General features: G+C 34.6%; 2 protein-coding genes across 3 annotated transcripts; one reads left to right on the forward strand and one right to left on the reverse strand.

Moving 5' to 3' along the window:
• LOC18780437 (RNA polymerase II transcriptional coactivator KIWI) lies at positions 638-3489 on the forward strand. Its single transcript, XM_007212213.2, has 4 exons — positions 638-912; positions 1005-1110; positions 3011-3033; positions 3106-3489. The coding sequence occupies exons 1-4, from the start codon at positions 778-780 to the stop codon at positions 3163-3165; spliced, it is 324 nt and encodes a 107-aa protein (XP_007212275.1). The 5' UTR covers positions 638-777; the 3' UTR covers positions 3166-3489.
• LOC18779032 (NAD-dependent protein deacylase SRT2) lies at positions 4293-11405 on the reverse strand. 2 transcript variants are annotated; one of them, XM_007211408.2, is made up of 12 exons: positions 11151-11405; positions 10596-10638; positions 10231-10468; positions 10009-10074; positions 9298-9343; positions 8162-8322; positions 7746-7875; positions 6502-6666; positions 5578-5705; positions 4985-5084; positions 4835-4904; positions 4293-4713 (listed from the first exon to the last, which is right to left on the reverse strand). In XM_007211408.2, the coding sequence occupies exons 1-11, from the start codon at positions 11193-11195 to the stop codon at positions 4851-4853; spliced, it is 1176 nt and encodes a 391-aa protein (XP_007211470.2). In that variant the 5' UTR covers positions 11196-11405; the 3' UTR covers positions 4293-4713; positions 4835-4850. The 2 variants fall into 2 exon arrangements, with proteins under 2 accessions (XP_007211470.2, XP_020418106.1); XM_020562517.1 differs by lacking the exons at positions 4293-4713; positions 4835-4904; positions 4985-5084 and having other exon boundaries at positions 5677-5761.

Genomic DNA, 16277 nt, shown 5'->3' on the forward strand with positions numbered 1-16277 from the left:
TACCAAATGAATTGTTGATATTCATTTGGAAGAATTAGCAAAAACTGAAAATGAATTGAAATTTTTTGATACAAAAATGAGAGAATTTTTTAATGAGTGCTGCTAAACGAACCCTAAAATTAACTGAGACCAAACTATTTATTGAATTACTAATTTACCCTAATATAAAATGACCAAAAAATATATATTGAATTGTGAAACAAATAAAATTTTAATAAGTATACCTTACTCACTATATTTAACTCTTATCATACGTAGAAAAGTCTTCGTATTGCTTTGTGCTCACAAATAACGCAACGAGTATTAGTTTAGTTTAGGATTGGTATTACGAAATTAAAGATTTTGAGGAAACCCAAAATCTGAAAAGAGGGCATAAATTCATATAAAAAGAAAAATCTGGTTTATGATTGGTATTAGAGTGTTGTACCATGGCTATTTTTGGTAATTAAATAGAGTGTACTTAGTCATTTTTATATTTTGATTAAAATTTTAGAGTTAACTTAGATTATAGAATGTACTCAATTAATTTTAAGGTTCGTTTAGCAGCACTCTGTTTTTAATTTTCGAAAGCAAGAAATGACAGATTTACTTTTAGAAAAGTTTAGTGATTACTTTATTTAAAGGGCACAATCTAGATTTTTGCCTCTCTTCACTCTCTCAGTCACAGCAGCACCGGGATTCCAAGTCCTTTGCCTCTGCGCTCTCTTCACTCTCTGTCTTAATAGAAGAATAGAGTAGAGAAAACCCGAAGCAAAGCCAAAGAAGAATACGAAGAGAATGTCGTGGAGAGGAAAGAGAAAGGACGAGGAGGATCACGCGTCAGATGGTGACTCTGAGGGCCACGCGCCCCCCAAGAAGACCTGCAAGAGAGACTCCGCCGATGACAACTCTGACGAAATCATTGCCTGCGAGGTCACCATTTCTCTCTTTCTTCTTCTTCTTCTTCTTGTTTTGTCTGCATGTATATGTGAGGAACTGATTTTAGGGTTTTTGGGGAATTGCAGATCTCCAAGAATAGGAGGGTAACTGTGAGGAACTGGAATGGAAAAATTATGGTCGACATTCGTGAGTTCTATGTTAAGGATGGCAAGCAAATGCCTGGGAAAAAAGGTCTGCGGTTTTGCCTTTAACTTCTTTCAAAAAATGGAAAATGGTTTTATTGTGTTTTTATATTATAATTGTTCATCTGGTTTTCTTGGCTTCGACTTTCTACTTTTTATGGTTTATTTACTGATCACTGTCTTATTTTCTAGTGGGGTTTTTGTATTTTGGCCGGATTTGGGGTTTATAAAGAAATGAAAATACTGCAATTTAGGGTTCTTATAGTTTTTGGAGTCTTGTCACAACTGAAAGTCTAATGCTCAACATTACAAGTGGAAAATGAAGGTGGTGTATTTTTATCTTTTTCTTAAATGTACTTGAGAGAAGTTTTTTCTTGAGAAACCATGAGGGAAAGAGTCCATCGAGAGGTCAGTAACAAACATTTGAACAGAAATTCTTGATGCAGAGGTCGATGAGGATTCAAAAGCAGGTGCTTTATAAATAGTAGAGAGTAATATATAGAAAAGTTTCTTTATGGAGTTGGGATGTGCTGTGTCGCATTTGGGGGTTTGGCAGAAGAGGTGAGCCAGGACTGGTTGAGGAAACAATTACCAGAAAAAAAGGGTGTTTTCATCAACATCTCACAAGGCTTGGGTCTGGGATGATAAGGAACAATATGATTTCCAGAGGTCGGAAAGTAAACGGTTGGACTACAATGGCATGAATGTTACTCAGTGTAGCCTAAGGAAGGAAAAACAATGAACCTGGCCATGTTAAAGAGACAGTGCAAAGAAACCTTGGTCCTCTGTAATATCTCTGCGAAACAATTCAAGCTACGTAGATAGAGCTAGTTATTCAGTCTTTAGTTAGTTGGTGAAGGCTCTGGTATCCACCAGAGAGTAGTTCCACTCTCGGAGTAGGATACAGGCAACCTTATCAAGGCTCCTTGGGTTCCATATGGTACTGAGACCTCTCCAAGCCAATAAAGCAGTGTTTCTTTTTAAGAGTCAAGACGAAGTGGAAAAGGTTGGGTAACTCATGAAGTGTGTTCTAGTGGGTGCATTGGGAGTGAGTCTACAAAATTAAAATCCTCTGTCTAATGTCACCAGAAGCAGCTTCTCTTTTTTGGGTGGCTGATGTGGAGGATTATTCACAAACGACATCAAAACTGTGGATTTGATGGAACATAGGCAAAACTAGTTTAGCTGATGGGAAAGGTTGTCAGGACCTATGGTTTACTAGAATCCCTAAAAATTATAAGTGCAGCGGAAGTCTAGCTGGCAATATCCTTAAGGCAGAGACAATTTGAGAATTTGGATTGTATTGAGTTATGACTTAAGCAAAAATAAGAAGCAACAGCCATACTAAACAAGATTAACTGACAATACTTAAATTAGCATAATAAGAGCAAACAAAAGTTTGAGTATGGCCTCAAGATTTGAGAAATACGGTCGTTGACCTAATTAAGAGTTCAAACAATAATGGTTGTGCATTAAACTTTTTGGAGACAATCTACTACAAATCTAGGTGAAATAAGGGTTAGGCATGGTGCTTAGTTCAATTCTAAGAAGGACATACTGTTACTTGGCAGTTTCTAGTTTAGGTTGAAAGATTATTTAAATGCCTAAGCAGTGGCTTCACCTTTGCACAAGAAAGGCTTTCATTGCTCAGAAAAGTACAAAGACTCTTCATTGTGTGCTCCTGCTGTAGTCAGGGGTTGGTTTCTGATGAATGTGGTCTGTTGTGTTGTACTATTTATCATGTTAGTTTTTGCCAATACAGTATTCATAGTTTTCTAGGGTTTATTTGTTGGGTTTACTGTATGGTTTGGTAACTCTTAGTTTAATGATAAAGCAATTTCTTTTCTTCAGCGCTTAGTTTCATTTTGTAGTTGACAAACTGTTGTCTTATGTATGATTTCTATTCATTAAGTGTTGCCTAGTGTTGACTTGTTTGCCCTTGTTCTCAGGAATCTCACTAACGAAGGATCAGGTATGTCTTGATTTTTTTGTACATTTCAATAGCTCTTGAGAGCTTTCTTACCTATCATTTTTTCTTGTGCAGTGGGATGTGCTTCATAATCATGTGGAAGAAATTGACAAGGCTGTTAATGGGACCTCTTAGTGAAAAGCTTTGCTTTTATTTTAATAGAACATATGTTAGCGTGCAGGCTGTCAAATCACGTGCTGATGTTTTTGTATCTACCTAGAAGGGATAACTGGATCTTTAGGTTACTGACTTTATGACTGGAAATTTGGAATTAAACCTCTCAGCAATGTATGTAATTACTTGATTAACTATATCAAGGAATAGTTTGTCTCTGGTTTGATGTGTATACAGATATCGCTTCTGTCTAAAGAAGACGTCCATTTGGTGCTGTTGAATGTTTCATGAAGGATGCTGATTTGTTCTAAGTTTTCATGTTAGTTTCACAGAAATTTTAGTGTATCCCTAAGTTGTCAATTGTGCTTCAATCGTTATGTTTGTTTGATGACAGATTAATGACAGATTAACTTCAGTCTAAGTCGCACAAAGAAGGTTATGTTGGCAAAAGAGAATGGGACAACAGAGAATGGGACAAGTGCTGCTTTTTATGTTTTTTGTTTTTTGTTTTTGGTTTATCAAATATTGATTTTGGATCATATCTGCATATAGTCTTCTTTTGGGGGTCAATATAAACATCATTAGATGAAGGAGAAGATAGGAACGAGAATTAGAGAGAGGAGTTTTAGGGTTTCGATTCGATTGGAGTTTGTAATCGTGGGGTGGGGAAAGAGAGGACAATCCAGATATGTACGTATTGCTGGTTACAGAACGGGTTGGAGAGACTATGGTCTGACGAGTTCTTTAAGTTACTAAGGCTACAAGCTACCGTTGGATTAATTCAACAAGTGAGATGTGTGTGGTGCTCACAACGCTCAAAATTTGGTCCACGGGTGGGCACTTCTGTATAAAATAAATGAACTTTAAACTCGTTTTCTTTGTTTACATGGGAATAGAGTGGGGATATAGGGGAATTTAGGTAGTAAATTTAAGCTTAAGAAATTTTGAACACAAAACTACTGCATCCGAGGAGTAAGTTACCAATTTAACCTTTTTAGTATAAAAAAATTTGTTGTTTGCTCCCTAATCTGAAGAAATTTTGCCCAAGGATTTAGAAAGCAAAAATAGAAAAAATGTTAAAATCTTGGTTTCAGAATTTTTCTTCCAAGCCTATTGGCACTCTAGTCTGATGTTTTTGGTCTCATGAAAAAAGAAAAAAAAATTACACCCACCTTTTTTATTCTGAGAATCCATTTAAAATGTGTTCGTACGAATACAATGCAACATAATACAATGCAAATAATTGACTTTATAATACAATTAATCAACTAAGCTAAAAAGATTTGGTAACAAATACCAATATTGTATAATCACGAATGACAAAAACAAATTTGTGTCCAGACAAATTTCACATCAATCATTATTTAATTGAAGATGCAAACAGTCTTTACAGCAATCCAATGAAATGATTGGTTTCAGTATACATACGTGCGAACATACATGTTTTTTTTCTTCTGGTTTATCCAACTTCTTTTTCTCTTTCTTGTTGGGTAGAAGATAATTTGATGCCTTCTCTTTGACTAATTTGAACTTCCGAAAATTGAATAATTTTCCATTTCCGCAAAGAAGCTATTGAGAAAAATGGTATAGTTAATTGATTTATTGATAAAAATTAAAATCATCTCATTTTCTTGTGGTCTCCAAAACCTAGTCATATAAACTCAGAGCAAGCTTTTATAGATCTGAATACCTCTCTCCACGAAAAATCAACCAACTGCAGGGACACAGAGGGATCCCATGTCAAGCACTCTGGGTAGAATCTGCAACAATGCAAAGCATGTTAAAGTCCACTAAGCTAACACCATTTTGTAGAGCCAGCTGCCAACAAAAACAGCTATACCTCTCCCAGTCGAGCATTGATTTTCAAAGGTACAAAATCATCGGCACGTGTCACTCCTACATTTACTATTGCAGTAGCAGCACCAGCTTCATGTGCAGCTCTGTAGAAGTTGGAAAGTTAAAGCTACTTATCAGAAGGCAAAAAAAGAATGAAATAAATAAATGAATCAAGCCCTCAACAGATAAAACAAAGAATAAACAATAAGGATTTCGTTTCCAATATACTCTTATTGTTCAGGAAAAGTCTGTCCTTGATTACATAAGATTTTTGACATCAAGCTGCACCAATTTACTGGAATTATTAAACCTCATCTTGCACCACAACCGAGAGTGATTATGACATATAGCAATGAACTGACGACACTTCAGTCAATATTCTTGATACGGGTCAACCGGAGAAACTGTCATTCAACTGCATAAGGTGTCCAAATTTTTATCCTATATTACCATTGATTAAATTACAAATTTTCTGTTACTTTTTTTTGTCAGAAGTTTACTGTCACTTTAAGGTCTTAGGTACGAGAATTGTGCAAACCAAGATATGAAAATGACTTCATCAAAAACTAAAATTTACAATGAAAAATATTTAAGCACCTGACAAGCCGGTAAGCAGACATCGTCATTACGGATGATCCTAGCACAAGAAAAGCTTCACATTCTTTTGCAGCTTGGATTGTCTTATCAGCTCTATCCTTGGGAACATTATCACCAAAGAAGACAACCTTCAAGATCACCATGCAACAAAAAGAGTCCCCTGAGGTTTTATATTTCCAATGTACTTGTACAAGATATTGGAAGTGTTCAGAATCAGAACTATTGCATGAATTGATGCAAATGAAAAAGGGTGAAAAATAACGAATAGCGCATGCAAGACAAGGCCATAAATAAGCAACTCTCATTCCAAGCAATGATATCACATTATATGGATAATTGTGATAAACTATGTTCTAAAACGCTTGTGCTTTCTTGGGAAAGATAATACACCAAAAAATATTGACAATCCTTAACTTTCAAAAGTAATATTATAATCAAGTCTGCAAAGAGCATAGAATTCCTGTTTCAGTGAGTGCCAACAGCGATCAGATTTTTAAGGGTTCAAGGAACCAATCATTTTTACGCCAATTTCTATCCCAAAAAAGAAAAAGACTTTCTTTTACTTTAGTGAAAACTTTGGTCCTTTCGAATGAGATGCTTCTAGATCTTTAAAGTGACTATTGGTCAGGTTCACTCAATAGACAAGCACCACTATAAAAAAGGTATCACATAAATTCTCTGATAACCTGTTTCTTGTCTTGAAACTTTTCCAGCTTCTGAGAATAATATGCAAGTAATATTGATGATTCAACACTATAATAAAGATCACATATAATATGCTTGCACATCTATCGAAGGACCTATGAAAAAAGAAGAACTAAATAAGAACTAAATGATTTGCATCACCATTCCTGACATGAAGAAATAGCTACTCTCATTCCTCTCAGTTGCTAAAATTTGAAATTTGCTAGGCAAATGTCTTACATCAGGTTTAAGCACTCCATTGCACTTTTGACACGTAGGAATGTGAAATTCCTCCTCCCAAAATTTTTCATCAATTTCAATGTCACCGTCAGGTCTCTGCTTCATGCCAAAGCTCCTTTCTGATCCAGGGTTTCCATAGTCCAAACTCTCAATTGCCTCTGCCCACTGCAGTAAAATCAAGTTTTAATTGCTCATTAGGCCACCATTCTGGTTAATGCACCACAATGGAAACATGAGTTTGCAACCAAACCAGAGTTTACTTCTATCACTCATGAAATATCTTGAAAATTTTTACTTAGGACACAAAAAAAAAAAAAATTTAGATATCAAAGAAAGTTCCTGCGGACAAACACAGGCAGCAATATCATCAGTCAGAGAGTCCCAGACTCACAAGAATATATTCAACTGCCCATAGATGACACATGTCTATGGAAGAATTTTTAAGCAATTTACCTTTAATTTAGCGGGAAAACAATATAAGACATCTTTTTCCATTCTTTTTTCCAGTATAAATCTTCACCACATTCAATATTTCCCAACCCATCCATGGAAGTCAAAGAAGTTCTTGACAACCTAAACATTACAAGGCAAATTTTTTCCAAGGAGGAGGGGTTAATGTAGGTAAGAATGATGCTATGCAATACAGAACAGTGTCTTGTTATTAAATTCTAGCCAAAGAGTCTCGTTTTTCGGGTAGACTGAAGGTTTATCATTGATGAAATGTGAGAATGCTAAAGTGTGTTCAGGGAGGAAGAGCCTTTAGTTAGTAAATTACAAAAGGGGTCAATACCCATAGTCTGGGCAGATTAGATTATACTGTTATTTATCAAAGTATTGGTTGTTTCTCAATAAATTAGACTTTTACAGGTTTCTCTCTAGAGATATAGGCTCCGACAACGATTAGAGTAATATCATCTAGAGTTATTTTTGTAAGTAGGCTAGATTTCCACTATTTGAATCACATCCACTGTTGTCTTGAGCCATCAGTAACAGTGGGTCTGTTTGCCCAGAATTAACTAGTATCTGAGCTTCTAGTGGTCTGAATTTATCACGACATCAATGTTAGGACTAAAATGCCATTCACGAATATTGAAGAGCAAAGTTTAAAAGACAATCCTAAAATGATTTCACTAAATATAAATCAAGGGTCTTCATAAAATCCATTTCTTAAACACTAACAAACATGACATTACATTTTAAACAGCCATTAATTATCCTCGAATAATAAACTGCACAAGACTAACCTTTGGATTAAGGGCCTTAACTTGGTCCTGAAATAGATCCCGAGGGAAGGAAAAACCACACTCTATACAAACCACAGAATATACAGTCCCATGTAATTCAACTGGGTTACTACCAGCACGGTGATGCAACCTGAAACAAGACAATGAAATTTAGTTCCACAGGCCAGAAACATCTTTCTTTGAAAAAGTTTGATTTGAAAACTTTTTCTTTTCTAATTTGCAATTGGTTTGGTACTGATTTAGATTTTCTGGGAATCATTTGACTATAAAACATTGATAGTCTGAGCTTTTAAAAGTTTTCTAGCTGTACGATTCTTTATCTTAATTGAAATCCAGAATGCTGATTTCCACAATTTAGTGTCTTTTCCTCAATAATCCTTGAAACAACACAGCCCAAGAAACATACAGCTACTTGCCTATCAACATTTTGTGTAATCATACAGTTTATCCTGCCAGCTTTTTCTAGAGATGCTAAAGCAATATGAGCTGGACCAGGATGTGCAGCAGTAAACCGTCTCCACCCAGCATAACTCCTTGCCCAATATCGCCTCCGGGCCCGAATTGAACGGAGAAACTCCTGTTCATCAAAGGCAGCAAAAGCAGAAGTTAAAGGCAGAGTTGTGAGAATATATTATACAACATAAACAGCAGTAAATGAACTCCATCTGGAAAAGAGTTATAGTAAAAATTAACCATGTTGAAATGTTTTCTTAATTTTTTTTTTTTTAAAAAGGAAGATAATCTTTGTTAAAGACATGTATAAGAAAGAACGGAGTAGAGACCGATATCACAACGATACATCACGTGAATCTTTTATTGAAGTATTTTGCTAAAAAAATATCATGTGCCGACTAAAAGACATCTATAGCTAGTATGGAGATGTAAACATAACTTTTCTGCTGAACGGCTCCAGTTCCTTGTTTAAAAGCATGAGTGATGTAATATATTGAATATCACATGCTGACAACTTCCTAAACCAGAGGCTGTCCTTCATTGAACATAATTACTTCATAATACTAAACACCTCTCTTTGTTTGCCAAAAAAAAAAGAAAAACAGGAAAAGATGCCTCTCTTTCCTTTCATCAATTTTAAGAACCAAAAGATAACTTCTATACCAGCATATGTCAAGTTACAAATCCATTCAAAAATGAAATGTTTAACTTTTTATTCCAGGTCTGATACATACAGAACAACCATAATTGAAAGCTTTGAAATCAATTATTGGCACCAACTCATTTTCAATTTAGCAAGATTCAAAATATCGTACACTATTTAAAATTTAAATCAATGGTATAAACAGATTCCATGTACTTCCAGCACTCAAATAACTAGTCTATTGGTTAACACCAGGAGAGTATAGACTTATCATTATCTCAATTATATAAACTATATGATCAGTATGAGAGTCTTGCTTTTTTCTGTTTAGGGTCTTATTTTATATTATCTAATTTAGCTCACAACTTTTTTTAAACCATCAAAAGTAAAACTTGAACACTTCTGATGATGTCAACAATGCTAAAGGAGCCCTCACAGCACATGCCTTCTGATCACCTGATGGGTAATTGGTCTGAAACCAGAGCTATAAGCTCCATTTGGGCTGCAACAGAAGAAAATATCACTTATTAGTATATTATGTATCTCCAATTCACAAAAAAAAAAACTAAGACACCTGAGTTGACTTATTCCTTTCGCTGATTTGCTCCAAAGTACGAACATGCAGCATATCAAATATTGTTGACAATAAAATAGTCAAAAATAGCTTTTACAGCTCTCAAAGCACATGGATAAAAAGTGCAACCTAGTGGAAAATGCAGGGTCTGGAGAAGGCAGGATGTGCACAGGCTTTACCCATAATTCCAAAGAGGTTTCTGTGACTCAAATCCATGATACAAGGCCACTTGGAACAAACCATACCATTACGCCAAGGAATATTCTCTCTCAAAATACGTGTATATAACAAATCAATACGAATGAAAAGGGCAGGCTTGAAAAGCCATCAACAAATGTTGACTGAACAAGTTAATAGTGCAATAGAGAACATAACGGTTGGAAACCACTACTCAACTTCATCAACATATTACTGATTAGAGTCAATTCAACAGGCAATAATAGGTCTCACAAAGATAGGTGCAAAAGACGAAGTTAGAAGCAACCTATTTTCAAAAGTTCAATTTTAAAAGTTCTTCACTATTAAAGAATGCAAAAACAAGGCAGTATGGAACTCATAAGCTTGAACAACCATATTAAAAAAAGAGACAGAACCTTCTGTAGTCAGGAATTCCACATTCTGTGCTAATTCCAGCTCCTGTCAACACCATGAGCTTGGTACTGCAAGATAGTAAATAAAAGATAAAGGAAAACTGATAAAGACAAATATTCAACATATGCAGTCAAAAATATAAATATTTTCCAGCACAGAAGAAAAGCTTATATGCAACAAAGAACACAGAATTCAAACCACATAGATGAGGGCATCTGATAGACCTTTGATCAAAAAACTGATACAAAAGGTTGACATCTTGCATGCTAGGAGGATCTGAATCAGGAATCAACTTCTTGTCCCTCAAGAAGCTCGAAGGCACTTTTTCTTCCCTTGTTGATGAGGTGCCTGGGACAGATATTCGATATGAAGTTTGGACAGACCTGACGGAGCCCTGAAAAGAAATGACTCTTCTTCTACTACTCGGTAATTGCAAATTTGTGCTACTTGATCGAATAATATCTGTATATATAAAAGAGATTTCAAGAAGATAGAATCAATCATATATTCAGATACACCATATTTGCAAAGTAACAAAGTTAGAGTTACTAATACTGTAAACTTTGGTATTTAACATGCCCACACTTGCCTGTCATGATATTCCCCAGCAGTTCTCTAGCAGTTCTGCAACTCTGGAAATTAAAAGTAAACAATTTGGTTTCGTCAATCCCAGCGGAAATTGAACAAAATGCTAAGGGCAAACCAAATGTCTGCTTCCAAAAACTAGTAAAGAATATTGATTTCACCGCAGAATTGCTAAAACAACATTACGAAATAATTTTGCATTATGTGGGCTTCAATTTTGAACAACAACGATAAGAAGTATACTCAAGATGTCTAACATCTTGAACAAATTATTGAAACTTCAACTTCTTTTGTACAAGTATTACTCAAAATATCCAACATGATTATATTTCATATGTTTTCTCAAATTTTCTTGAATGCCCAACATGATTACTGTTTCCCATTTTCCTTTTCATGGTCACCTCTAATCATAATTTACAAAAGAAAAAAAAAGGAACTAGAGAAAACCCAGAAATGTACAAAAATCCAAAATATATCAAGTGCAAGTATGACAGTTAAAAACAAAGTAAAGAAACAAAATGAAAGGAAGGCGAAGAAAGTGAAAGGGGAAAGGACTCACGGAAGAGCAGGGAAGGTGGGAAGGCAAGCCCATGAGCATGGCCATCGTTCTAGCTTATATTCAGAAATATTATTTATTGTTGTTGTTTTTATTTGAATTTGATGTTTCTATTTCTGCACTTGAATATGAATGAATCAAAATGGAAGGTGGAGGTTTGCGTTGTTATTTTGGGTTTGATTTTGATCTCGGCGCGTTTAGCATTGGACTCATCGGTCATCAACTCACGGTTTCTCTTCATGTTTTCGGTCTTTCCTTCGCTTTGTCCACGTTGCCTACTTCTGCACCGTTTACATAAATAACAAAGGGAACCTTAGGTCCCTTGGCCTCGTGGTCCGGTTTGTTCCGCATAGGGTACAAGTTGGATTGGAAATTCAAATTCCGACCAATTCTGATATGAAATTTCTGATTTTGGCGAGTTCAAATCAATTTTTGAAAAATATTTGAATTGTAATTGAAATGTATTCTGAATTCTGAATTCTGAAATATATTGGGGTTTCAAGCTTATACTACACATACTACACATAATAACAAATTTCAAGTTAAACTAAATTTGACTTAATGGCCAAATAGACACATACGAGTTATTTCATAAAGGATAACATCTAAGTAATACATATAATGGTTTTTCGAGCTTTGCCATGTGATTTTTCAGTTTTGAGCCAATTTTAACCTTCTAATCAATGATCATGTTCAAAATTTTCAACTATTTTCCAAAAATTTCTAAAATATGTAAGTTCTGAAAATTCAGAGTTTTCCAAATTGGAAAGGATTTGAAAATCTAAATTTTTTTGGATTGGAATTAGAATCCCTTGATTCCAATCCAATTCGTCTGAAACTTAGACATAGTTCCGCATGACTATGCTTAGGGACTCTCCTGAATTGGCATGGCTTGGTCTAAGCAAGATAAAACTTTTCGGGCTCATTTGGTAGGCTTCATTGGACTGTACGAGCTTAAATAACACCCACTACCCATGTTTGGTGAAGCGATTCTTTAAGTTAAATGAGACTATAAAATCTAGGCCCACTAAAAAAGCCTCCTTCATTCACACAAAATAGAGAGGTGCGTGGAGGTGCTGCTAAATAACAAAGTCGCTCTTTGGGGCGAGCGAGCCTGCCATTATCCAACTTAGACGCTTGTGCTCTTTCTCTTCAACGTTTATATGCTCACCTGTACTCACTCAGGTTAGTTGTTAAACTCTATTCCTATCTTTGCACTCTTCTTCTTGATCTCTCTTTCCTTGGTGATATTTGATTGGTTCAATATGTTATTTCTTGGTTTGATTTTTAAGTTTTGATTATGTGTTTGTTTGTAGTTAGCTTAATATGAGGCGAATTATGCTAACAATGTATACATCCCAATCGTCTAAAGTATACATCCCCAAATTTACATCCCACCAGTGGAGAAAAAACCCGATTTACACCTCCCGAAGATGTAAACAAAATATAAAGTGGCTTTACACCCCTAATGTTACACCCTTGCAATGGAGATGCTCTAAGGTGCTTCATAGAAACTTCAGCAAAAAATAAAAAGCCATAAGTTCTTTAAATCTTTCAAGGCTTTTTCTTTGTCTGGAAATTATTCTCCAGAGTCATCATGAGACAGTAAAAAAACATTCGATTGGAATAAGCAATAAATTATTATGACGTTCGAAAATTATGAAATCCGAAAATTATTGGAAAAAAAATTGGATTGGAATTGGAATGTATTCCAAATTCCGAAATATATTGGGTTTCAAGCTTAGACTACACATAATGACAAATTTTAAGTTAAACTAAATTTGACTTAATGACCAAATAGACATAGAAGGATTATTTCATAAATGATAACAACATCTAAGCAATACCATATAATAGTTTTTCGAGCTTTACCGTATGATTTTTCAGTTTTGACCCAATTTTAACCTTTCAAATCAATGAACATGTTTAAAATTTCAATAATTTTCCCAAATTTTCTAAAAAATTTCAAAATATGTATGTTCCGAAAATTCCACGTTTTTTGAATTAGAATGGATGTTGAAATTTTGAATTTTTTTGGATTGGAATTGGAATTGGAATCCCCTTATTCCGATCTTATCCATACGAAAATCAAGTATAGTTCTGCATGACTATCTTGGCATGGATTATGCTTAGGGACTATCCTAAATTGGCTTGGCTTGGTCTAAGCTAGATAAAACTTTTCGGGCTTGTTTGTAATGTGCCTTTAAACCAACCTAATATTAGATCATTTTAGATCAAATTAAAACTCTCGCAAGGGCATGAGTTGATTTGTAGTATAGTGAGATGCAATTATGAGTATCGTTCCCACTAAGATTAGTGATCAATTCTAGTTCTTTAACCTAACCTAATGCATGACTCTGTTTATGGATTTTCAACTTATGACTCAACTAAACTAAACAAGCAAACAAAACAAGAACACTTAAACAAGTAAAGCGAAGTAGAGAAGTGTAGTGTAGCAGAGTCTAAACCTAAACTACAATTAAATAAAGATGCAATTAAAACGAAAACAAATTAATCAAACAAGAAAAAGCAAAGTAATGTTTAAAGATAGGGTTATAAGTCGATTATGATAATTACTAAGGCATCAGATTCTACCACTAATTCTATGACCCAAGTTTCTAGGATGCAAGTTAACAAATTCAACAAATTTAATTGATGAAGATTATGTACCCAAGTCCTTCTTAGGGTACTAAAGCCAAGTTTCCCTAATTTAAGATTACTATCCATGTTGGAAAAAAAAAATCGTAGGGTACTCTAAAAGGTGTCTCTCAAATAAAATTATTTGAAGGATCTCTCAACATAAGGGGACTATATATATTTAGCTAATAAAATTGTCAAAAGATGGGCCTTGAGCGGGCTCTTGGGCTTTGTTGATTTAATTAATATTATTTTTTTATTAAGTAGAAATTCATGTTTAGATAATATCATAATCTAAAATTCGAATTATGTTTTAATAGTTATTACAATTATTGAATGAAGAGGTTTCAGACTTCTATATATTGACAATTCATTTAAACCAGTAAATTATAGAATTATATGAAATTGCATTATCATTCTCCACACATAAACACTTGAAAAATCATATCACTATTCACCAGAAATCAAAGCCACAGTACTTAGGCTTTGATTTGTGATAGTTTAATCCTAGTGGGAAAACTCCTATCGAACTAAAAGCACAAGAGGTAGAGGAGAAATATTGTCTAAAGGACATTGCAACTCTGTAGGACTCTATCACCTATCCAAGTCAGTATTTTATATTTGATTATACTACAGTACTGTATTGATTAGATTTTATTATTTATATATAATAGATTTTCATGTTGTTTATTCTATTATTTGGCTTTATCTTGATTGTTCTCCAACAATCTTTAGAAAGTAATATGGAACAATCAGGAAGTAAGACCTCTTATGCCGAAAGTGTGAGAAATTCAAAGGCACTGACTTCAAACGTTGGAAATAGAAGATTTTGTTCTATCTTACAACATTAAACCTAGCCCATATTATGAGACATGATGCCCCTGTGTCGAATGAGAATCTTGCAACCAAAGAGACCGTGGTTGCAATTGATGCATGTATACAATCTGAATTCTTGTGTAAGAACTATATCTTGAATGGGCTGGATGATACACTGTATGATGTTTATGCACCATTCAAGATAGTTAGAGAAGTTTGGGAATCTCTTGAGAAAAAGTATAAAACTGAAGATGTAGGATCCAAGAAATTTATTGTAGGGAGAGTTCTGGACTTCATGATGGTAGATTCCAAACCTGTTCTCAAACAAGTTGAAGACCTCCAGAAAATTATCCAAAAAGAATGAATAAGTTGAGACTTGAATAAAATTATAATAACAAATTTAAAGCTTGAATAAAATGGGTACTAACCACATCACTAAGATTATACCCACTTGCAGGGCTTGCATTGGCTTTAGTCAAACAGGCCTTCCAAAGAGAGGATTTTTGGTTGATGATTTTGAACCGAGAAGCTATAGCTAGTGGTGTTCGAGGGTCCGGCCCAGCCATTCCCTAGTCATTCTCCAAAAACTTTTGGTACACACGAACCCAAAATGTGTCACTTGCTTCTACATAAAGCCTCATTGGGGTTTTGGGGCCATATTGAAAAGGATTGAAAGGGGAATGAACAGAATTATCAAAGTGAGAAATGAAATTTTGATTTTGGTGGATTATTCAACAAAATGGATAAGTATTTATAGAGTTTGGGATGAGTTTTGGTGTTACATCTAATTTTAATATTTAATTATTTTATTTTTACCATTTGATTTGATTTTTGATCGTTGGATCTATTTTATTTCCGTTGAAATTGTTAAGAAGTAATCCTGGCATTTGATCATATAGCCGTTGGGAACAATTTGAAAAAAGAAAACAAAAACAAGTTTGAATTGTGGCAATCTGATTCCAACAACAGTATTAATATTGCCATCCACATGTCCCTAGGGCTGACACAATGGGTCCACAAATCTGACTTTGCACATAGGAACAAATCTGACTGCTATTCCACCCAATATATGGACTGGATTGATATTTCGTCTGGCCCTATATATGCATTGGGGGCTCTATCCAAGCTATATTGTTATATATTTATATATACATATATATGTGAGAGTAAATCAGTTAAAGTATATGTATATTGGTTTAGTGGGAGCAGTATAAATTTTGGGGATAAAGTTTATGGACAGAGTGATTGATTTCAAAGGGTTTCAGAGAGTGATGTTTTTGATCATTAAATAAAATTTAGTGAATCTGCATGTTTTGATCATTATTTTTACACGGTGGGGTTATTATATTATTTTGAATGCGAACTTTGTTTTTGTCCACTCACATGTTTTTTGTTTTGACACCCCCCCCAGATAGTAGTCACTCAAGGGAGAGTTGCAAGCCGTGTTCGAGACCCCGAATCGTGACCATCAGTAGATTAGGCTTTGAGTAATTTCTTTCTACTCAACTGGTTGTTCTTGTAAACTAAATTCGATAAATGCTCTGTTATTGCCCATGTTAGGTTTTACTTGTGAAGCCAGAGGCCATTTAATTTACATTGTTGAATGTTGAATGCATGCTGCTGGTTGGGACCATATTATGTTTTTATGTAGGTTGAATTTTGTTGGGATTGTTCAAT

The sequence above is a fragment of the Prunus persica genome, chromosome G4, assembly GCF_000346465.2.
Source record: "Prunus persica cultivar Lovell chromosome G4, Prunus_persica_NCBIv2, whole genome shotgun sequence".
In the NCBI taxonomy this organism is placed as follows: Eukaryota; Viridiplantae; Streptophyta; class Magnoliopsida; order Rosales; family Rosaceae; genus Prunus; species Prunus persica.

Coding starts and splice junctions, on each gene's coding strand:
- LOC18779032 (XM_007211408.2), bottom strand. CDS start 11,195: ATGGCCATGCTCATGGGCTTGCCTTCCCACCTTCCCTGCTCTTCC. Junction 9,344..10,008: donor GGAATTCCTGACTACAGAAG/GTTCTGTCTCTT, acceptor CTTCTGTTGCAG/CCCAAATGGAGCTTATAGCT. Junction 8,323..9,297: donor TCAGACCAATTACCCATCAG/GTGATCAGAAGG, acceptor TTTGATGAACAG/GAGTTTCTCCGTTCAATTCG.
- LOC18780437 (XM_007212213.2), top strand. CDS start 778: ATGTCGTGGAGAGGAAAGAGAAAGGACGAGGAGGATCACGCGTCAGAT. Junction 1,111..3,010: donor GCAAATGCCTGGGAAAAAAG/GTCTGCGGTTTT, acceptor CCTTGTTCTCAG/GAATCTCACTAACGAAGGAT. Junction 3,034..3,105: donor TCTCACTAACGAAGGATCAG/GTATGTCTTGAT, acceptor TTTCTTGTGCAG/TGGGATGTGCTTCATAATCA.